We start from the raw sequence: 21,677 nt of genomic DNA, 5'->3' as shown, positions 1-21,677 counted from the left end.
TCAATTTTGCGTGTTTTGCGCAACGGTCGGCGACAGTCGCCAACAGTCGCTCTCAGGTTCGAAACCGTTCTGTTTGCAAATGGTGGTTATCGTGGCATGGTTAACGGACAGTAGAATTTTATATGGATATATAACGTTAAGTAGTATACTGTTATGAAAAAGAAAAGAAGTATTGCTCGTTGTCACAATTTTTGGCAGCAATAGTACTTGGCAATGCTTTATCTTATTATTGATTATTGGTAAGATTGATATTTATTATGAAGAATCCTGTTAGTGAATCGAAAGCACATTGAATAAATAGTCTGAAACAGTTTTGCTGATAATATTTATGCATTTTCTTAGAGCGATTGTAAAGCTATGAATTCGTCTACGCTGTCACCCAATACTTTAGCTTCACCAGGGCAGAGCGAGTCTCAAGACTCAGAGTTAAGTTCCAGTGGCACACAAACATCAAAAATACTGAGTCATATGAAATCAGAATTGCAGGTACAAAAACAGCAGAAAAGATTGGTACGAGAATTACATCTAAAACGTGTACAGTTTTTACGAAAGGAATTGGAGTTTCTAAAGACAACTGAGTGGAGATATCAGCCAATTGATCGGTATAGATCATCCTGCAGTCACTAGCTCTACAAGGAGAAAAAGCAAATACAGAAACATATATTTCATGTTTTGGTACAGGTATTTGGACCAAAGTCATAGGAATTAACAAAGATGCTGTCTTTTATAGCAAGTGCTGCACAATATGTTCTGGGCTATGGAAAGTCTACAGAACCAGATATAAATGAGATCATATCGCGCATTGAAAGTGCGGACGATACAAAATCTTTAGAAAACCAAAGATTGGAAAATGAAAATCAAGAAGGATTTTTTTATAAAAATGGGAGGGTCACTACCATTACAGGGGAATATGTTATTATAGATGATCATTACATATGCGAGACCGTTAACATCACTGTCTCTAATCTTGAAGTGGGGGATACAGTGCACTACTTGGCTTTCCAAAGACATCAAAATGAAGAACAAAAAATTCGAAAGATTATTTCTTTAACAAATGAAACATGGGATGATCAACCGAGTGATAGAGAAATCCAAGTAAAAGATGCACTTGATCACAAGGTAGTAAAAGTAGAGACATTAAAGCGAAGTGTGGTCGGTAAAGTAACAAAACGTGAAGGCAGAACAATGTTCATCGAACCAATAAATATCACTGTACATCTGGATAAAGTGGCTTCGGAATTCGTTCCAATTGTTGGAGACTGGTTAATGTTAGAATCACTGGTTGAAGTGGACGAACGTTCTACGGACCTCGGTGGTGAAGTTTTAGAAGTGGACAGGATTAATCCGCTGAGAACAAAATTAGTTGTCGGCCATGTGACAGCCTATAGTACAACCATAGGAATTGGTAAAATTGACAACAGTATTATATTCAACAAAATATCTTGTGAGCCTGGCTATGTTCCCTGTATTGGTGACAAAGTTGTCAGTGACAGTATTGAAAGTGATCAAGGAATCTGTACCTGGAGATCATTGACTGTCGTTCCTTTGGTCCAGGTAAAAGTTAATAAATTCCTCCTATGCAAGTATTGAATTGTAGTTATGTAATCTCATAAAATCATTTAATCCTTTGTTGTAGGTGGCTCAAAGAGAACCTGTAACGACACAACAAAATGAGCCTTTGCTCTGTAGTCATAATGTCCAGGACTTAGATGCTATTCTCAAAGATAAACGTGGTATAATAATTACAAGCAATTTGACATTTGACTTGCAAGTAAACGAAGAGCAAGATCTGGAAGTGTTAATAGAGAACACAGGAAGAATTCCTCACATTTTATATAGAGGTTGTTTTATGTCGAAGAAAGCACAATCTCAACTGTCTCTAATATCGCCAACAGTGAGCACAGTCAGTACATTAAATCCTCTAGAAAAAATATCATATAAGTTTAGATGTAAGGCGAGATTCATGGGCCTATCGGAGGAGCTCTTCATCTTCAGCTTCAGGGGTTTCAAAATTGGTAGAGTATTTCGCATAAGCGTTCGTGCTAAAAATTGTGGAAACAGAAACACTGGACAAAAGTTTGAGAGCTTTAATAGATTGGCGAGGCAGAATGAAATAGATCAAAACATGTACATTTGTGGTATCAGACCAATAAAACCTGCAGCGTTCATAACCGTGAGGAATGGGATTTTTAAAATACCACAAAAAATCTGGAATGCTGTGTTGGGTCCACTCAATGAAAGACAATCACAAATGGATCGGCAAATTGCTGTAGGTGATGCTGTACCATGTCTATTGAACGGTCTGACTTTTGAGAATTATAGAGAGCGCTTCCATGCTTTGTTATACCTAGAAGAAGTTGGCCAGAGGATTGATTTACAAAAATACGACATGAATTCTGTCGTAATGAGACACTGTGGTGAATTTCTGGCGTTGAAAGTTCCTGGTCTGGCTGAAAAAAGGCCCTCGCTTCTAATCGGCGATAAAGCGATAATATCTTTTAAATGGGATTCATCAGGAGGTAACGACAATTATTTTATTTGATTAAATTGCGTTAATTTGAATACGCTATATATTTTATTGTTACGATAAAACAGGAGAGCTAAAGTACGAGGGATGCATTCATAAAGTAAATAGTTCTGAAATCCTCTTAAAGTTTAATCCAAAATTTCATGACGAATATAACGGAGCTGACTGTTATGTGACATTTAGTTGTTCTATGACGTCATTGACACGTTGTCATATGGCTGTCAATTTGGCAGTGACGCATCTCGGGCCAGAATTCTTATTTCCAAACAGAATCGCTCAGAAGGCACCACAGGTAGATTTGGAAGAGAACGAGATAGAGGACAAACCAAAGAGAATTCGATGCAGACATGAAAGAAGTCAATCAACTTCATCAATTTGTTCCAGTACGAGTATAACATCAATTAGTGATTCCTCAGATAATGCTGTTAGATCACCACCAAGAATATCAGTAGCCGAAAGGCTCTTTAATGCCAAACCAATAGAGCGAGCTACTAATTCATTACAAACATCAATATCTTTTGTAGAAAAGAAATACCTGGATAAATCAGTGTCACCGAATGATGATTCTTCGAAGAGTATAATTATGACGTCTGATAATGGATCGGATCCAGTTGACATTAAGGATTCTCATAGCAAGGAAATAAATTCCTATGTGTCACAGTTTAAGAAGCGTAAATTGATATGGTTTAATAAGAAATTAAATTATTATCAAAAAGAGGCCGTGAGAAATATAATAAAAGGAGTAGCACGTCCTTTGCCATATGTAATTTTTGGACCACCCGGTACTGGAAAAACTATAACACTCTGTGAAACTGCGCTGCAGATTTATGCAATTCTTCCTGAGAGTAGATTCCTCATTGCTACCCCATCGAATAGTTCTGCTAATCTTATAGCTGAGAGATTATTAGACAGCGGAGTCCTGAAACCAGGTGACTTGGTGCGGCTGGTTGCTCATCACTGTCTGTATGATGAATCTATTCCTGAGAAGTTGTTGCCATACTGCGCAACAGCTGAACTGGCTGCTGAAAGATCTCGTGCAACAGTCGAATACTGTGGCGAGGGTCCTAGACTCAATTGCACCAGCAGTGTTCTTGGGAGACATCGAATTACTGTGGGTACGTGTATAAGCCTAGGGATACTTTATAACATGGGATTCCCACGTGGACATTTCTCTCACGTTCTGGTTGATGAAGCTGGACAGGCTACTGAACCAGAAATTATGGTTCCTTTGAATTTCATACACTCCAGTCATGGTCAAGTGGTTCTTGCTGGTGATCCAATGCAATTGGGTCCAGTTATTCAAAATAAATTGGCCGAATATTACGGCTATGGTGAATCTTTTCTTTCGAGATTACTTCACAGATTCCCTTATCAGAAGGATCCTGAGAGTTTCGATACAGGATACGATCCTAGACTCGTTACAAAGCTCGTGATGAATTATCGCAGTTTGTCAGAGATACTGGAATTACCAAATTCTTTATTCTATGATTCTGAACTCAGGGCACAGGTAAGAGTGACAATTTCACGGATTATTGTTCTTTGTATCATTTAGATTCATTATAAAAACTTTAATCCAGATATCTTCGAAGAGAAGCAAAGAAGTGGATCTCTTAAAATCATTAGCTAATGAATTACCAGAGAGAACTGGAGTACCACCGGCTATAGTGTTTCATGGTGTCAGAGGAGAAAATTATCAGGACACTGACAGTCCCAGTTGGTACAATCCTGAAGAAGCTACCCAGGTTTATCTTTACCTTTTGAGATTGTATAATCACGGTCTTGGAGCTAGTGACATTGGAATAATAACGCCGTATCAAAAACAGGTAATGAATTCCAAATTATAAATTAATTTTAATTTTGTTAACTCAACAAATTTGTCACAGGTGCGTCAAATTCGAGAACTATTGTTTGAATTGGATCTGGTATTACCAAAAGTAGGGAGTGTTGAAGAATTCCAAGGTCAAGAACGCAACGTTATAATCCTGTCCACAGTGAGATCCACAAGTAATCTTGTCCCTGAGGATATAAAACATGCAATTGGATTTATAGCATCGCCAAGACGACTGAACGTCGCTATAACGCGTGCTCGAGCTCTTCTGATTATTCTTGGAAATCCTGACCTCCTATCTAAGGATCCTTATTGGCGTAGCGTTTTAATTTACTGCATAGAACACGGCGGCTACACGGGCTGCGAATTTTTATCTTCAGCCTGGACAAATGCTCTTAACGAAAGTGACGACGACCTTTGCGAGTAAACAGGAGATTCCTTATTTGAATTGAAAAAAAAAATGAAACTGAACAGCACTTGATCTTATCTATAAAATATTTTTACCTTATTGAATGTTTAGAGAATAAAATACAAATAAAAGTACAGTACAATTTGAAATCCACGTGAAAAATACAACGGTTTATTAAGACCACAGTGTTTTCATTGATCTTCCTTTCCACGTTACATGACGTTACAGTTTCCATATTACTTCTGTTCTCTCGAGCAGACAACATCATTCTACCGGGAGTGGTAAGTCGTAGAATTTTCATCATAACATTGTGAAATATTTTCCTTGCTCTTAATTAGTATTATCTCATTTTCAAGAACGCCACGCACTTGGTTCTATAAGTCCAAGCTCCAGGATGGTTGATTCTGAAAAGAACAGATTATTACCTAACGTAACAAATGTCCAATAAAATCACTGCGTTTAGATACACGATGCAAATAAAAAGATCAAATCGTTGTTAATCTAAATCCAAAGATTATACCTGCAAACGAAAGAGCACAATGCACAGACAATACTAACTAATATATGTATGTTACAGGAGCATTACGAATATCAAAGATGATATTCGTTGAGCTTGATTATAACAGACATTGCGAACCGATATTCTAAGAAGCTTAACTGGAAAGATAAAAGACGCCTACTCACGCTATATTATCTTAACGTAGGAGCGAATCTCCAGAAATATTTGATTACGTTCGTTTAATGAAAATTTTACGGTGAAACATTTTCCAGTCAAGCGTTAACGTTGTAACATTATGTGTATAAAAAGGAGACATTGTGAGTGATACTGACCTCTGTTAGTTCCACACTATACTTACTGGGTCCTGATTCTTAGTTTTAACTTTTCTTTCGATCAGGGTTTCTAGTGCTTCGCTTCGTACACTCAGTGTCTCAATTTTCTCTACAAGCTGCTGGTACGGCGATGCTGGTTGTCCACCCATGACGACGTGACCCAATTTGCTGTCGATCTTCGCATCCAACCTGGCGTTACGAATCAAGTTCACAATCCAGCACTCTGCTACGTCAGCTTTCATGTTCAGTTTTTCCGCGAGCATTCTGTAAAGTTATAGGAATAAATATATTTTGATTCTTTTTGGTACTTACAGGCAGGAATATTTGACTCACCCAATACTAATACATTGGTGAATTCTGCAGAAGGTTTCAAAGATCATCAATCTTGCATTCTCTACGAACTCATTGAGTAACGCGATCAGGAAGAAGTCATTAAACACTACGGTCTGACACTCTTGTAACTTTTGTCGTGCACCATCGAAGTCAAAGTTCACGTATAAATGTTCCAAAAATTCAGTGATTGGGTCACGGTACGTGTAGGATTCCTAAAGAGGTCATATATTTAATATTAAAATTATTAAAACACTTTCGTGTGATTTGCTTACTTGTTGAATAACTTTAACAAGATCCTTGAGAGTGGCACGTCTGGAACGGTTGACGATAACTGCTGCTGCCAGATAACGAAGAATGTGGGGGCACATTGTTTGAATGGCATTGAGGTAACTGTGACAGAATTATTCATTCGAAGATTACAAAGTGAAGTTTAAGGATTTCTGGTGATTAAGCAAAAAAACTTACTGCGGTCGGTAGAGGAACATCTCGATAATAAGATCTCGTCCTTTAACATGATTGAAGAATACGAATAAACTCCAGTGAATCAGCCAGGTACGCTGTTGCAATACTTGGAGAGAGTTTCCAATGATATTGCTGTCAATATATTCTCTGAGTTTGTTAACGTCATCTAGAGCAGTCTCCCAATTTTGTGCAAGAATCTCAGATGCCAATTTTCCCCAGAGGACATTTAAATAATTCTAGAAGAGACATTAATAACTGCATAACAATTGTCAAATAAAGTTAATATATGTGTACTACATACCTTGTCAGTGGGTGGCATAACAAGCATGTAGAAATACAGGTACGATGTGGAGACAGAGTAGTTACCACACTCATAACGATATTTAGCAAGCTTGACAAAGTTGTCCATCATTTCTACCCTGAACTAAAGAAATTTTAAGATTAACACAGCGTAAAGTAATAAAATGACTGTTTTATGAAATTACACTTACTTCGGACTCCTGAGTCAGATAGTTATTCAGGGCTTTGAAATCTCTAGCTTTCTCCATAGCTTTCATGTGTTCCTCATTGTTCATAACAGACACAATAGCTGAAACATTTTCTTGCAACTCCTGAAGCTCCTGCACTACGCGAGCACGACGAGTCTTCAATTCCTAGAAGGGAGCAACATGTTAGTCAACGAATCACAATGTAACTACCAGATTACTTACCTCAGTGACTTCCAAATCAGGATATAACAATTTCCTGATGTCGATAGCATAATCAATCATGTTAGTCTTGCTGAGGATGTCAAGTTTAGCTTGCAGAAGTTCAGTCTCATCATAAATCTGGAATGGAGTATGGCATCATAACCAAATACCACATGGAATACCATTGACAGATTAAAAGTATTATCATACCTCTTTGGCTGAAAGAAATTCAAGAAGAGGGAAGACCAAATGCCGATCAAGATACTGTCCTATACGTGAAGTTAAATCGAATTTCGCCATAATTACCCGGCAAACTGATCTTTGTAGACCTTAATGTTAACCACACAATTGTCAAGGATGAAAAAGACCGTAGTCTCCTTAATGGTGTGAAAATGCTGAGCAACACCATGCCAGCCCAGTGTGTCTGGTGCAAAATCCCTGAAATATTAGGGATTTTTTAGCGGTATGAAGATAGTTAGAGTTGACTGTGTATACACTGGGTGCCAGTGATATTTTCAGAAACTTTTCTGATCTCACGAGCGATGGTCGCTGTACATTGCCGTTCGGCTGCTTTCATGCCAGAATTTTCTTTTTAAGATTCCTCATAATTTGATAGGTTCTTCAAAGAATTAAAAACGGCAAGATGCCGCCGAAAAAAGCACCTGCTCCTAGTAAGAAAACCGAACAGAAGAAGAAGGAGAAGGTTATAGAGGTACGTTTCATATTTTATCAAATATGTTTCACTAGCCACTCGCTTTTTTCATCTCCACATGTTCGTCACTACTCCGATTGAATAATTCCAAAGTTCCTCTTTTTCAAAAGTGTTTAATGCACTATACTCTATTCAGAATTTTTACTAAGTTTCCCCGCTGTCTGTCCATGTAATGCTTATACTTATCATATTTATTGTTGTACAGGATAAAACATTTGGAATTAAGAACAAAAAGGGAGCCAAGCAACAGAAGTTTATACAGCAGGTAGAAAAGCAGGTGAAATCAGGTGGTCTCAATCCTCGTAAAATTGATGATCCTAATGCAAAGAAACTTGAAAAAGAAAAGAAGCTGAAGGAGCAGAAAGAATTGGCTCTTATATTTAAGCCTGTTCAAACACAAAAAATTGAAAAAGGTCTGGGGTATTTAAAATTATATTTTTTTTATATAAATCAGAAAGTCAAATTTAACTTCAATGATTTCCTTCAGGTACTGATCCTAAGTCTGTGGTATGTGCATTTTTCAAGCAGGGTCAATGCACCAAAGGAGACAAGTGCAAATTTTCTCATGACTTGAGTATAGAGAGAAAGGCTGAGAAACGATCTCTCTACTGTGATATGCGTGATGACGATAAAGAAGCTGATACTATGGATAAGTGGGATGAAGATAAGCTCAAGGAGGTTGTCGAAAAGAAACATGCTGCTGGTGGCAACAGGCCAACTACGGATATCGTAAGACCTTCAACTGTTCTGCAATATTAATCAATATAAATGACTCCAATGATTCTATCCCTTCTTTGCAGATCTGTAAACACTTTTTAGAAGCTGTAGAAAAGTCAAAGTATGGTTGGTTTTGGGAATGTCCATCAGGACAAAAATGTATTTACAGACATGCATTGCCACCAGGATTTGAGCTGAAAAAAGACAAGAAAAAGGAAGATAAGAAGGACGAAATATCTCTTGAGGATCTAATTGAACGAGAGAGAGCCAATCTTGGTCCTAATCAAGTATGATTATCTTAAAACCCTCATAAAACGTATGCAGACTAATATTAAAACTACTTTTGTTCAGACCAAGATAACGCTCGAGAGTTTCCTGGCGTGGAAGAAGAGGAAATTGAAGGAGAAGAAAGAACAAGCCATTAAGGATGAAGAGAAGAAACGAAGTGATTACAAAGCTGGTCGCCAGGTCGGAATTTCTGGCCGAGAAATGTTCTTCTTTAATCCAGAACTTGCAACAGGAGATGGTATATACTAATATAGTAGTCTCAAAATTATACACTATCCACAGGCTAGCTATACAACATGTTTTTTACTCTAACCCTAGGAGTTGATGACGATGGTGATGAAGCTATTATTTCGTACGTCCGAGAAGAAGATGAGGATAGTGAAGGTTTTGAATATCGCGAATTGGATATGGATAGACTTGCACTGGAGGCTGAAGAAGCAGATACGTCAGGAATAACTGTCGCCAAGGACGATCGACTAAAGAGTCAAGCAACTCCTCAAACTAATGGCGAAACCTCTGGTAAGAATTCTTAATGTACATAAATTAATATTAGATATGACTGAAGTATTTAATATGATATTTTTTTTCAAAAACAGTAACCGTAGTAGGCGAAGGTGCAACTGCTTTAGCAATCAACGAGAACCTCTTCACGGAAGACGACCTGGAGGGTCTTGAGGAAGAACTAGGGGACCTGGACTTAGAGGAGTGATCCAGAGGTCCCGTTAAAGTTGCTCCTCTGATTATCTTATTTTCCCTCTTCATATTCCTTTGCCGTATACTGCCTATATTCTTAACGTAGCCATACCCACGAAAGCGAAAAACTTGGAATTCTGGTTTTGTTCAAATGGTGCTGAACGCAAATAACCTTATTGAAACATGATTTTCATAATTATGTTGAATATCCTTCTCTGGGTTTAACATGATACTAAAGTAGACAGAGAAAAAGATAACATCACAACTTAAAGTTCTGAAATCTATAGGGATACATAAGAATGGGAAGAATAAAGAATATGCAATACAGTATGTGGTGAAAAAATAATTATCAGATCAGAATCTTATGATACTGAATGATTATTGTATTATCCGTTTCTAACAAATGTCCTATCTGTATCAGTTCCTTAACTACTTGTCTTTTATAGATAAACCTTTTAATGGAAGACACTCCAAAGGGCGCACTAATCTCGTGTATGATCCAAATGTTTTTTATTCCCCTCTGCAATTTTACTGGATAAAATAAAAATGAAAACTATTTAAACTATAAAAAATAAACTATTTAAACCTCTGTTCGTCGAATGCAGTCGAATGAAATATTTTAAGGATAATTTTCCCCTGTCTAGTGTAATTTCCCATTTCCTAGGGTGTTCCTCATCCAGCAGTTGGCTAGCCTCCCTGTGAAGTCAGTTGTTCACTTCAAAAGAGACGGAGTAAAGATGGACTCTTGAGAAATTTTTATATGAAGCAGTCGTTAAAATCTGGGTTTTCACCGTTAAATTAATCGGAAATAATTACCAAGGAATTTTTATGCGCGAACCCGCGGTGTGAACGATGATCGTGCAGGAGCCAGTCCAGGTAAAACGACCAAACTTCTGTCAGATACGCGAGTGACATACCGCTATCAATCGGGGCGCATCTAGAATCGCCAATATTGACATCTCAGCTATCTCGTCCATTTACTATTAAATTTATGTAATATCGAAATCAGTGATATGTGACTTTGATCGATACATTGGGAACAGTTTTTTTTTATCGTGATAGAAATTTCCAGCAACTCTGGAATCCATATAGTATAGAGGAGCTACTTTTTTTTGAGAAGATGCTTCCATGGTGCTTTACATGACTATGATATGGCTATAAATAATCTTAAGCTTAAAGGAATGGCTTTTCCTGAATTATTACTCTGCCATAAACTCTTAATAATATTTAAATCCAGATCGGTTATTACATTCAATTAGTCTTGTGATTCTATGGTACAAGTACAATAAGTTTATAAAACTAGAAGTGATAGGTTTGATGTTGCGGAGTATGGAATTTTTCCCCTATTCTTACACTTACTAGGGCTGATTTTATGATTAGGATTCCCATTTACTAAGATTTCAGTCATCTGGTTTTTATTGGGTATTAATAGATCAATGGATTCTGAAATATATATGCATGAAGTATATAGTATATGATATTTCTTACAGTTTCAAGGTGTTATATTTATTTCACAGGCAGCCATATGGCATTGTTTAAATCACTATGCTTATCCAGATGCAATTTTCTTAGCTGAAAGATTATTTGCCGAAGGTAAGTTTTATCTATTGAATTTTAAAAAGAGATATAATATTATGCTTTTTTTATTATTCGCAGTGGATACAGAGGATACCTTATTTCTTCTTGCAACGTGTTACTATCGTTCTGGACGTATCAGGCAAGCTCATGCATTACTTTCCAAAAAGGCACCTAGCTCCTCTCAATGTAGATTTCTCTTGGCCAAGTGTTGCTACGATCTTGAAAAGTAAGGACAGACGAAAGTTAACTTCTTATACCGAAACTGGATCGCTTAAAATCAGATAACATTAGTGAATTATTTGTTTCACTCAGATACGCAGAAGCGGAAGCTGCTATAATAGGTGGATATTATAAGCAGTTAAAAAGTCTAGATGAAATAGTGACACAATTTGGTGATCAGGCCTGTTTCTCGCTCCAAATAATAGCAAAGATATATTATAAAATGATGAGAACGGCGAAAGGTAGCGAGGCACACAAGTTGGCCCTAAAAATGAATCCATTTCTTTGGCATTCCTTCGAGGAACTGTGTAATGTCGGAGAAAAGGTAGATCCCGTGAAGACCTTTCATCTCGAGAAATTGGATAGCTTTGCCATGTGTCATGGTACAACACCAATTTTAAATTATGTTGCCGAGCCAGATATTATTGGACCAACTAACAATAACACTGCCACCCCAAATGGCAATAACGTGTAGGTACTTTGAATGATTTCTATCTCTATTCTTCTTGATACATTATTTATATTACTCATTCCTCTTAGCAATACACCTGGCCAGCCAACAATACAAAATGGTGGAATACCTCCTGGTAGCCGATTACATCCATCAATAGATGAAAGTCCTCTAGCACAGCCGACACACTACAATTGTTCATCAGTATCGCCACGAGGAAAACCACCACGTTATCGGAGTATGTTCAGCAACTCTATGAGCCCTCTCACTCCTAGTTTTGGCATTCTACCATTAGACAGCAATACTCCTGAGCCAACTGTGCTACCTTCTCACGCAACACTCACCGAGGCGAATGATCAGAAGAGTTTGGCCAAGCGAGTGAGCAGTTTAAGAGCCCATGTTGGGGTTAGTAAGATTGTAGAAAGACGGCTGGATTTTTTATGCCAGCCATTCCTGAATGCGAGACGTTAAAACTGTATTTTTTAGCAATTTATGTCAAGAAAGGAAACACCGTTGCAGCAGGGTAAACCTGTCTTCTCGCAGTCTGGGAATACAAGTAACACGGCTAATATTGTGACTGTGACACCAACCACACCGACGCCAACCCCACCGACGCTTCAAGGGCCGAATGTCAGGCGATCGTCCAGACTTTTTAGTAATAGCTATTCGGTCAAAGTAAGTATGATAATTTTATTATCCAAAAATAATTATATTAGGAGTTATCAACGATTGGTTACATAATTTGATCAATTGATTCTAGGAAAATAATAAGTCGCCAAATAGAAATAAATTCGCTACGCCCAAGTCTCCGTCGCGAAAGACCAAAGCAAGACTGTCAAAGACTAATTTGAATAAGACAAATTTTAATGAGTTAAATGAGAGGAATAGAAACGAGAAGGAGAAGAGCGAAACAATCACTTCTGATAAAGTGATAACCAGTACAAACGCGCTAAATCAGAGTAATGCTTCACAGTGTGCCCTAATGCTACAGAAACAATGTGCAGGTGAGTAGGCAATTGTATGTTCTGAGGACATTGTTAATTGGATGGTAACACTAAGATTGGGATTTAATTTCAGAGGGGTTAATGTCATTATTGCGAGAATTAGGCACAGCCTATCAACATCTAAGTCAATTTAATTGTACTCAAGCTGTCGAGATATTAAGCATTTTGCCAGCTCATCATTATCATACAGGATGGGTATTATCGATGCTAGCCAAAGCGCATTTTGAGATGATAGATTACAAAAAGGCTGCTAGGTATTATATTCTTTTTTCAAGCCTCGCTTTCTTTCATCATTTTTGTATCTTGGTCATAAACCAAATTGTATGATTTAGTTACTTTGCCGAAGTGAGGCAGCTAGAACCACAGAGAACCGAACTAATGGAAATATACAGTACAGTCCTGTGGCATCTTCACGCAGAAGTACAATTGTCAACGCTCGCCCAAGAATTGGTATCTGAGGATCGTAATTCTCCAGCAGCCTGGTGCGCCACTGGAAATCTCTTCTCAGCCCAAACAGAGCACGAGACTGCCATTAAATTCTTTCAGCGAGCTATACAAGTATTTTAACGATTCACCAATTTAACATGTTCAAATGAATTCGTATATTTACACCATAATTCTTGTACTTTCAGGTAGATCCAAATTTCCCATATGCTTATACACTCCTTGGACACGAGTACGTTATGACGGAGGAACTCGACAAGGCAATAACTGCTTTCAGAAATGCAATCAGGCTTGATTCCAGGCATTACAATGCTTGGTACGCATTTTTATAACTAATTCATAGAATATTGACAGACGTCGAATATCATTTAATATTGGTTTCTCTAATTATGTTCAACAGGTTTGGATTAGGCACGATATTTTCCAAGCAGGAACAATACAACCTAGCCGAGTTACACTTCAAACGCGCTCTTCAAATAAATCCCCAGAACTCAGCTATCATGTGCCACATAGGCGTGGTACAGCACGCCCTGAAGAAGACTGATCAAGCCCTGAGAACGCTAAACGCAGCACTAGCCAATGACCCAAACAACACACTGTGCAAGTTTCACCGTGCTAGCATTAATTTCTCCATCGGACGCCACGCTGAAGCACTTCGAGAATTCCAGGAGTTGAAGAACATTGTACCCAAAGAGTCTCTAGTCTATTATTCGATAGGAAAGGTGACAGTCGTTTGATTATTGGTTCTTAAATAAGTAGGACAAGTACCCGAATGTTTTCTTTATACGAATATTTTTGAACAGGTACATAAAAAATTAGGCAATACGCACTTGGCATTGATGTACTTCAGCTGGGCCACGGATCTCGATCCAAAAGGTGTGAACAGTCAAATAAAAGAAGCTATACTCAGTCCTGGCCAGGGTGACGATGAATCACCGGGAACACCGACCGGTAAAATTAAATTCAAGTCTTTCCTTTAAGAGATATTACTCTCTGACCTTAAACTTTTCTTCATAACAAAATCTTGCAGATGAACAACAAGCACATAACAGTTCAACGGAACAGGAGGCCGAGACTAGTGGCGAAGCTAGTGGTCAAGCTGGCAACGTGACAGTAGAGGCACATGCGGATGACAGCGATGACAGCTTATGAAGTCTTTCGTTGAAACGTAGCAAAAGTCATGCTACGTCATTGTGAATGTAATTCGCAGGATGATATACGGCGGGGCGGAAGTCTGCACGAAGAAGTAGAAGTGAATTGGAGATTGAAAAGGACGTGCACGTTCATCCTATCGACGCATGAAGGCCTGGTCTTAACGAAGGAAGGATATTAATCTGTCGTGGACCCGTTTCCTGACTCTTGAACTCTAAATGAGGTGGCACTGACACGCAAAAATACACACGCAGACACGTATATATATATATACAATATTATATTCGTGGAGCTACATTTTCTTCATCTGTACATTACTGGGTGTCTTTCTGTATATTTTTTACAAATTCATTTCACGTCTTTTGTATTCGTTTGTTCCTTCCTATTGAGCTCTAATTACACGATCATTATTTTCATGCAACTTTCCAATTCTTTGATCTTTCATTGATTTAGAGCAAAAAATTAGGAATAGAAGTTGTATGAAAAAAATGATACTACATACAGAGGCTTTAGTTGTACACATGCATACTTACATACATAAAAACATACATGGAGTATCGAGCGTGAGTGTAAACGTGACGAGTAACGAGCAGATTAATTGATTAATTAATTACTTAAGAATATGACCGAGTATATCCAGCAAAGTGGTTGAAAAAAATAATGCTTTCGTTTACTGCCGTAAACTAGTCCATGACGCAATTGCAATTTTGAATACAAACGGCCACAAGACGATCGTGCAATTACGTCAAGCACTAGTCTTGATTCTCTAGATCCTCAATTTTAGAAATGAGTCCTCTCGTGATTATTTTATTGAAAGATCTATCCAAATCGTATCGTCAGTTATCAATTGACAAGCAAGAACGGTCGAGGAAAGTTTCACGAATCAAATCAGGAACGGACACAAGATTTTAAAGTTGACAATTCAGAAGTTGCGTTGAAGCTCGACCGAACGTCGTGTTATTCACAGAGGGAAAAAAAGAGATCTAGAATTTAGTTGACACCAAGAACACAGAGACTCGGTGTCAAAGAATCGTAAATAGAGATCTAGAAATTTAGGATCTAAGTAGCGTAACAACGATAGGAAATTACCTTTACTCTTGCTGTGTTATGCGGATTCGAATTTAATATATCTATATATATTTATAAATATATATACATATATGTACTATGCGCCCATTGCATGCGGGCATGGTATTTTATATTACGTATGGTTAACAACTCGAAAAAAAAACTGTCGGAACAAATCAAACAATTAATTATGGAGATCATTACTAATTGTGGAATCTCATGTATTCGCGCTCTTGCTACGCTCGTTGGCTTCTCGTTTACCTTACGATGTTTAAACTGCGATTGACGATAGAAAATTTATCCTCTTTCCAAACAAGCTCATTTTCTTTATCCACGGCGTATATGAATTCTCTTCTAATTCGCATTCGTCTTAATCGTTCTCGTTGCTTCCCGTCCTCGTACTTTCACGATAGTTCGAGAGACACGAGTTTCAGTTTACTCGCCTTTCACAACTACCACGATCCATCCAGATGGATTGTACCTGCGCGTGGTAGCCTTCCAATTGGATCCAGTTGGATCAAATTCCTCAATAACTTGTATATCAAAAAAGAAAAATTTGTTGTTCTTTTCTTACGTGTTTGCCAACGTGTATTATGTGAAAATTTAGTAACCCTTGCTGATACTTGTTCATTGATACCGGTGACAGATAATTGGATTGTATATTCCCTTTCTCTTGTTCAAATATAGGTATGTTATATAATCTCTAATGTATTTCAAGATCCAGTCATTCCATTTGGATGCTACCAGACGCATTGTAGTGCTACGTTGTACTCCTGTATAGAGGTATCATACCTGTAAGTGTAAAATAAATTGAGTGGTATCAAAAAGAAAAAAAAATGGAAGGAGAAATCCAACTGCTCCATAATTATAAAATTAAATACTTACCAGTTTTACAAACGCTAATCCGGAAGATCAAGCAAGGATTGACGAATGAATAAGAAGCTCCTATTCAAGTCAATAAACTGTCAGAAACATACTAAAAATACATTGCATGAATAATAGGGAAAATGTGGAAAAGACGAAAAAAAAGGACGTCTGTAAGTGGGACTAACGTAGACCTGAATGACGTTAGCAATATATCCTGTGTGGACTCAGGAATATCCATTACACGTGAGTAATGGCGATTCACGATGTCTGTATAATGTATTCCTAACCACCCAGTGTAGTGTGGGAAGGTGCGTTCATATTTAGGGTATTCATGATTTCACCTAATAGCCAGAAACCCGCAACTGCGTGAATGGTGATTCTCCTGAAATGCCCATGCATCGTAAATACAATAGTCTGTTATGCATGTTGGGGTTTAATGTCGACATTTGCTTTGTCCATTGCAATGGATGCAAGGTGTTATATACACTCGAAGCACTTCGATGGAGGGGAAAATGTATCAGACAGGTAAGCGTTGGATGAGGAAATATCAGACAGCCAAGTTTCTCAAATGGGGAACTCCCAATGAAGAATACAAGTGGGTTACGGGTATATGTTTTCATCTTAAGTTAACCAAGGATTAATCGTCGGAATTAGCTAATCAGATTTGGAATTTCCGTAAATACAGACATCTGATTGGCTACTGTCTACAGTTGAATCTCGATTAACTTTGGTGAGCGAAATCGGCCTCCAATGACTCGCCCACTGAACTCTGAACTGCACCTTCAATTGTAACTTCAACTATACTACTTTCAGCGTCAACTAGCCAACTACTCTACTCTCAATCGCTAAGCTTAAGTACCATAATTATGGTACTTTTGACTAGGGTTTCTTAGCATCTTCAAAGCTCCAACTGTATCGATTGACAAGTAACGTATTTTCGATAATCGATACGCCAAATCGTACCCTGCAATTTGAATCTTCATGAGTATTACTATCGAATCTTTTATTTGAAACTTTCACTGTTGACATAATTTGGTATGACATTAGGATATTAATTACAATTAGATATAATTATAATACTTTTTCATTGTGATTCTTGATGGCCATAGAAATATAACAACAAGGGTGTGGGACGTAACACCAGCTACTGATTTTACGATATTTCAATTCCATTATCGTCACTTGCTATTTTTATCTCTGCCTTAGAATTCATGTGGTCTGATATTAATGCATGGTATGCGTTATCATCCAACGAACAAGCCCTGCGTTACATAAGACGTCGCAGCTTCATTGTCGTTCATTAGCGAGCTGGAATTTGGTGACAAATTGATTTAGTTGAATCATCAGGTTTTCGTGGTACGAGGAACTAAGATGAATATAGCGAGCGTACAGACTGGTGAGTCGATACGTAACATAAGAAGAAAATTGAAGCATGTTAACTTGATTATTTGTTTGTGTGTTTTTTTCTAGTATTGGGGCCAGTGAGACCATCTGAACTTGGCAGAACCTTGACCCATGAACATTTTGCACTTGATTTTGAAAAATTTTATACACCACCGCCGGACAGTCTTAAGTCTGATTTAGACAAGAAAATTGAGCTGTGTAATGTAGGATACGTTAGGCAATATCCGTAAGTTTTACATTAAAGTAAAAGTACGTTGGTAGAGTTTTTGAATTTTTAGTTATTATTTTGATTATTGTTGTTACTGTTGCTATTAGGTATGGTAGCCATTACAATATTACTTTCAATGATCCCGATACCCATGCGGCTGTGTTGAAAGACGTGAAGCTGTTCAAAAAGTTTGGTGGTGGAACAATTGTTGAGAATACTAATCACGGGATAAAAAGGGACATTTCTTTGATGAAAAATATTTCCTTGGAAACTGGCGTACACGTTATCACCGGAACTGGTAGTTATTCCTCGTATGCTTGATTTAACGAGCTCTGGGAGTCATGCGTTTCGGTGATTTTCTTTATTAGGTCATTACGTTTCTCTGACGCAAAGCAAGAGTGCGCTGTCGGCGAGTAAGGAAGAAATGTACGATCTTATTATGCAAGAAATGACAATTGGATGTAATGGGAATCCAGAAGTTAAAGCTGGATTTATTGGAGAAGTTGGTAGCGCTTGGCCTATCGATGGTAAACGTAGTTCAAACACCGTAACTGTTGAACTATTTATTGAAATATTGATTAATGATTTTTTGCTATTCAGACTTTGAGAGAAAAGCAATTCAAGCAGCTGGTGAAGCTCAGGCCCAGCTCGGTTGCCCTGTGAGTTTTCATCCTGGACGAGATCCTAGGGCACCGTTTGAAATAATTCGACTTTATATGGAAGCTGGTGGTGCTGTCACTAAAGCTATTATGTCTCACTTAGATCGTAAGTCTTTAATTAGATGATTATGAATTATCAATTTGAATCAGTATGGATTTTTAGGCACTTTCATTACCGAGGAGAGTTTGCTGGAATTTTCTACGTCTGGTTGCTTCTGTCAGTATGATCTTTTCGGTACGGAGTGCTCGTATTATCAACTGAATCCATCAACCGACATGCTGTCCGATGCTCAGAGAATCGACAGGGTGAAGCTTCTACGGGACGAAGGAAAACTGGATAGGATTCTCTTGAGTCATGACATTCACACGAAACATCGTCTGGTTGGTAATATTAATTAAGAAGAGTTCACAAATTAAGGTTATACAATAATTTTTCGAATTCTAGATCGATTTTGGAGGGCATGGATATTCGCATATATACAATAACGTTTTACCAAAAATGATCATCAAGGGATTTACTCAAGATGAGATAGACGTAATCACTATTGAGAATCCGAAGACTTGGTTGTCGCCATGAATCCATTAACTCTTGTATTAAACATCACCTACCGCATCGCTAATTACACTATTCCATTTTACAAGGAAACATAAAAATATCTCACTCGAAGGATAGATTCTTCAGTTTTTTTTTCAATTTAGCCAGACGTTGTGCAATGTTTCATAATTCAAACTGTAATCGACCTACGTCGATCGAGACTATTTATATTCGTAACAAAACGCCTAAAAAGGCTTATATGTTTATGTCCGAATCTTAGTCATTGCTCAGACTGCCTATTATTACTTTTTTTTTACATACATAGTCTTTATTACTTTACGAGTGACTGACCTATTGGCATGCAGGAAAGTATTCGACATGTGGAAACCGACACGAAATAATGAAATGTTTCTCGTAAGATGAATCACAGGCATGAGTCAAATACGGATTGACGCGTTCTTGACCGTTATTAAAAGCAAAAGGAACTATCAGACAGACCGGTCTTCGAGCGTGGGATGTCCCCTTCATCCGGTTCCTCTTTTATGCATAAATTATTCTAAATTAAGAATAAAACCGAACATCGTTAAAACAGGATATAACAAGGAAACGAGACACAGCATATCAGGATAAATTCTGCAGAATAAGTTCCTAACGAATGTCTTGGCGCAATAAATCAGAGGACGGAAAAAAAAGCAAAAGAAAATTATAATTAGGACAATTATAACAATAAGATGCATCAGAGAGAACGAAGAAGTGTATGTATTTCCTAGAAACTTTTTCATTACTATTCCTTATGAATATTAATAATATTGATAATAAAATAATTGGGAAGAGCTGGCGTTCTTCCATAAACTACTGTAATTTATTATTTGATTGTCTATACTCTTCCATGTAATTTTATTTTATATAACATTCTGTATAATCAGGAGCGAGAGACTCTGCAATGTTTTCAACAATAATCGATGCACAGTCAGTTGTCTGATACATTATCTTATCCGAGGTGTGCTGTGTACATACATTCGTTTCAGCAGCCGAGGAAATACTTTGTTCACACATGCCAATGGAGTCGTCCAGACCATATGGACCTGGATACAGTTGTGTTTGACTGTCAAAAGTATTGCGAAATAAGTCAAAGGAAGGTATACAAAAAATTGAGAGACAAACCGTCGACCATCAGTAGTACTGAATAATCGGTAACAAACGACAAAGTAAGCTGATATTTCTTAAATAATTTAAAAGCAAATTAATGATATTATTTATTGTGAAGTTTTCATTGGATTTTGCATATTAGTGAAATACTCTAAGCTAGGTAACTTTTCTAACGAGCTTTCTCGTTTCCACAGAGACAGTGCTACACAAGAATGCAATATAGGTATACCAAGAAGGAAAAGGGTTGTCGCATAGCCGGCAATTCCCAAGACGTTGCATCACGTATGGAAATTCTTTATCGCGTGCGTAGGTAAATCTCAACACCATGCTTCTGCATAGTCCCCCCTCTCTTTCTACCACTTGAAAATTGTGGTCGGCCGGTAGCACGTGTATGCCAGTCTAGTAAAGCAGTCCTCGTTGATGTATAAATAAGTCGTACAGTACGAAAGTCAATTCACTCTTGATTCGCCGCCCGACGACTACTTAGTGGAATCATTGAAGATCCTAATAAGAAGTAGATTAAAGATCAGTCTCGTGCAACGGGCAGGTGATACGAGTAAAAGTAAAATAATACGAAGTGAACCCTGTGATGAAAATAGATTAGGATCAAAAATAGAAATAAGGAAAGTTAAATCCCAGTGAGAAATTCAGCACCAGTGTCTACGATATTTATTAAATATTTTTCACAATGAATATCTCTTGGTCCCTGAACGTGCTCATTCTTCTGACTTTTGAGCGATTAGTGATATGCGCACCGTCCGCAGGTGATAAGAAAATAAAAAAGATACATTTTAAGCAAGTTATGAACATGTCTATAATATTCAAGTGTACCAATCCTCAAGAACGATCTTATTACCTGGCGGAACTTATGGAAGACATGTATCAAAATACATCGGAAAGCGTGGATCATCCTGTTTGTGTAGTACTCCGTACGTGCGACAAGCATGCCGGATGCTGCAGCACTGATTTCATGACTTGCGGACCAGTTCCCGAAGCCATTTACTATGAAGACATGCAGGTGAAAATCAAGAATTTCGTGACAAGGCGGACGGACTACAGATGGATCCGAGTCGAGCAACACGGTAGTTGTGAATGCATGGAAAGGAAAAACGACGTGGAGACGAGAAAGCGCCGAGTGATGTTCATAAATGGGACATCTACGGTACCTTAAGGGTTCAAAAGTCAAAACCGGCTAATCTCAGTAGGAGAACTGAGTCTTGAGACAGCAGTGATGCTTAGTCAGAAAGCAGGGTAAACGCCGCACAGTGAATATCGTATTTAACTGTATCTTTATAACCTTGTTGTGAATTGGCTAAAGGCCAAGGGAATTGTTGGCTTTAGATACCGGCGCCAGAATGTTAATTGATCCGACTATTTTCACGGAACACTGAGACCCACCTGTTCCTCGATAACTTGCTGTCTGACTGACTATCAGATATTCACATCCTCC

General features: G+C 37.9%; 5 protein-coding genes across 13 annotated transcripts; 4 read left to right on the top strand and 1 right to left on the bottom strand.

Annotated features, from left to right (window-relative positions):
- Window positions 1-62: 62 nt before the first annotated feature.
- LOC107264051 (probable RNA helicase armi) lies at window positions 63-4,944 on the top strand. 3 transcript variants are annotated; one of them, XM_015731907.2, is made up of 7 exons: window positions 63-239; window positions 343-602; window positions 682-1,554; window positions 1,637-2,519; window positions 2,596-4,034; window positions 4,105-4,350; window positions 4,411-4,944. In XM_015731907.2, exons 3-7 carry the CDS (start codon window positions 715-717, stop codon window positions 4,780-4,782), a joined length of 3,780 nt encoding a protein of 1,259 aa, XP_015587393.1. In that variant the 5' UTR covers window positions 63-239; window positions 343-602; window positions 682-714; the 3' UTR covers window positions 4,783-4,944. The 3 variants fall into 3 exon arrangements, with proteins under 3 accessions (XP_015587393.1, XP_015587394.1, XP_015587392.1); XM_015731908.2 differs by having other exon boundaries at window positions 343-1,554; window positions 2,596-2,910; window positions 3,052-4,034; XM_015731906.2 differs by having other exon boundaries at window positions 343-1,554.
- On the bottom strand, window positions 4,914-7,473 carry LOC107264053 (eukaryotic translation initiation factor 3 subunit E). 2 transcript variants are annotated; one of them, XM_015731911.2, is made up of 9 exons: window positions 7,290-7,473; window positions 7,101-7,217; window positions 6,882-7,043; window positions 6,692-6,814; window positions 6,394-6,626; window positions 6,201-6,318; window positions 5,929-6,140; window positions 5,622-5,859; window positions 4,914-5,168 (listed from the first exon to the last, which is right to left on the bottom strand). In XM_015731911.2, the coding sequence occupies exons 1-9, from the start codon at window positions 7,377-7,379 to the stop codon at window positions 5,139-5,141; spliced, it is 1,323 nt and encodes a 440-aa protein (XP_015587397.1). In that variant the 5' UTR covers window positions 7,380-7,473; the 3' UTR covers window positions 4,914-5,138. The 2 variants fall into 2 exon arrangements, with proteins under 2 accessions (XP_015587397.1, XP_015587398.1); XM_015731912.2 differs by having other exon boundaries at window positions 5,596-5,859; window positions 7,290-7,472.
- A 133-nt stretch (window positions 7,474-7,606) lies between these two features.
- Window positions 7,607-9,964, top strand: LOC107264054 (zinc finger CCCH domain-containing protein 15 homolog). Its single transcript, XM_015731914.2, has 7 exons — window positions 7,607-7,791; window positions 7,997-8,204; window positions 8,279-8,520; window positions 8,592-8,795; window positions 8,860-9,034; window positions 9,115-9,315; window positions 9,393-9,964. The coding sequence occupies exons 1-7, from the start codon at window positions 7,723-7,725 to the stop codon at window positions 9,503-9,505; spliced, it is 1,212 nt and encodes a 403-aa protein (XP_015587400.1). The 5' UTR covers window positions 7,607-7,722; the 3' UTR covers window positions 9,506-9,964.
- A 228-nt stretch (window positions 9,965-10,192) lies between these two features.
- On the top strand, window positions 10,193-14,688 carry LOC107264222 (cell division cycle protein 27 homolog). Of its 2 annotated transcripts, none has more exons than XM_015732242.2 (13): window positions 10,193-10,365; window positions 11,007-11,082; window positions 11,146-11,293; window positions 11,380-11,757; window positions 11,827-12,115; window positions 12,224-12,412; window positions 12,498-12,741; window positions 12,815-12,995; window positions 13,074-13,299; window positions 13,374-13,501; window positions 13,586-13,907; window positions 13,989-14,136; window positions 14,216-14,688. In XM_015732242.2, the coding sequence occupies exons 1-13, from the start codon at window positions 10,342-10,344 to the stop codon at window positions 14,335-14,337; spliced, it is 2,475 nt and encodes an 824-aa protein (XP_015587728.1). In that variant the 5' UTR covers window positions 10,193-10,341; the 3' UTR covers window positions 14,338-14,688. The 2 variants fall into 2 exon arrangements, with proteins under 2 accessions (XP_015587728.1, XP_015587727.1); XM_015732241.2 differs by having other exon boundaries at window positions 11,827-12,142.
- A 2,838-nt stretch (window positions 14,689-17,526) lies between these two features.
- LOC107264223 (phosphotriesterase-related protein) lies at window positions 17,527-21,089 on the top strand. 5 transcript variants are annotated; one of them, XR_001536875.2, is made up of 9 exons: window positions 17,527-17,668; window positions 17,743-17,902; window positions 17,992-18,182; window positions 18,253-18,411; window positions 18,485-18,649; window positions 18,707-18,924; window positions 18,989-19,833; window positions 20,110-20,286; window positions 20,422-21,089. XR_001536875.2 is itself a non-coding variant. In XM_015732243.2 (7 exons), exons 1-7 carry the CDS (start codon window positions 17,644-17,646, stop codon window positions 19,118-19,120), a joined length of 1,050 nt encoding a protein of 349 aa, XP_015587729.1. In that variant the 5' UTR covers window positions 17,527-17,643; the 3' UTR covers window positions 19,121-19,939. The 5 variants fall into 5 exon arrangements, 2 of the variants coding, with proteins under 2 accessions (XP_015587729.1, XP_015587730.1); XR_001536877.2 differs by having other exon boundaries at window positions 20,107-20,286; XR_001536876.2 differs by having other exon boundaries at window positions 20,005-20,286.
- The last annotated feature ends 588 nt before the right edge of the window (window positions 21,090-21,677 follow it).

The sequence above is a fragment of the Cephus cinctus genome, unplaced genomic scaffold, assembly GCF_000341935.2.
Source record: "Cephus cinctus unplaced genomic scaffold, Ccin1 Ccin1_scaffold0168, whole genome shotgun sequence".
In the NCBI taxonomy this organism is placed as follows: domain Eukaryota; kingdom Metazoa; phylum Arthropoda; class Insecta; order Hymenoptera; family Cephidae; genus Cephus; species Cephus cinctus.
Note: the sequence above shows the minus strand (reverse complement) of the source record. Positions and strands in the feature narration are given on the sequence as shown.

Excerpts from the sequence above, each read along its gene's own strand:
- LOC107264051 (XM_015731907.2), top strand. The coding sequence starts at position 715 with ATGCTGTCTTTTATAGCAAGTGCTGCACAATATGTTCTGGGCTATGGA. Across the intron at positions 4,035-4,104 it reads ATTCTGAACTCAGGGCACAG|ATATCTTCGAAGAGAAGCAA; the intron begins GTAAGAGTGACA and ends ACTTTAATCCAG. Across the intron at positions 4,351-4,410 it reads TAACGCCGTATCAAAAACAG|GTGCGTCAAATTCGAGAACT; the intron begins GTAATGAATTCC and ends AATTTGTCACAG.
- LOC107264053 (XM_015731911.2), bottom strand. The coding sequence starts at position 7,379 with ATGGCGAAATTCGATTTAACTTCACGTATAGGACAGTATCTTGATCGG. Across the intron at positions 6,815-6,881 it reads ATCTGACTCAGGAGTCCGAA|TTCAGGGTAGAAATGATGGA; the intron begins GTAAGTGTAATT and ends AAATTTCTTTAG. Across the intron at positions 6,319-6,393 it reads ATGTTCCTCTACCGACCGCA|TTACCTCAATGCCATTCAAA; the intron begins GTAAGTTTTTTT and ends ATTCTGTCACAG.
- LOC107264054 (XM_015731914.2), top strand. The coding sequence starts at position 7,723 with ATGCCGCCGAAAAAAGCACCTGCTCCTAGTAAGAAAACCGAACAGAAG. Across the intron at positions 7,792-7,996 it reads AGAAGGAGAAGGTTATAGAG|GATAAAACATTTGGAATTAA; the intron begins GTACGTTTCATA and ends ATTGTTGTACAG. Across the intron at positions 9,316-9,392 it reads AACTAATGGCGAAACCTCTG|TAACCGTAGTAGGCGAAGGT; the intron begins GTAAGAATTCTT and ends TTTCAAAAACAG.
- LOC107264222 (XM_015732241.2), top strand. The coding sequence starts at position 10,342 with ATGATCGTGCAGGAGCCAGTCCAG. Across the intron at positions 13,300-13,373 it reads TCTTTCAGCGAGCTATACAA|GTAGATCCAAATTTCCCATA; the intron begins GTATTTTAACGA and ends TTGTACTTTCAG. Across the intron at positions 13,502-13,585 it reads TCCAGGCATTACAATGCTTG|GTTTGGATTAGGCACGATAT; the intron begins GTACGCATTTTT and ends TATGTTCAACAG.
- LOC107264223 (XM_015732243.2), top strand. The coding sequence starts at position 17,644 with ATGAATATAGCGAGCGTACAGACTG. Across the intron at positions 18,183-18,252 it reads ACACGTTATCACCGGAACTG|GTCATTACGTTTCTCTGACG; the intron begins GTAGTTATTCCT and ends TTTCTTTATTAG. Across the intron at positions 18,650-18,706 it reads TATTATGTCTCACTTAGATC|GCACTTTCATTACCGAGGAG; the intron begins GTAAGTCTTTAA and ends ATGGATTTTTAG.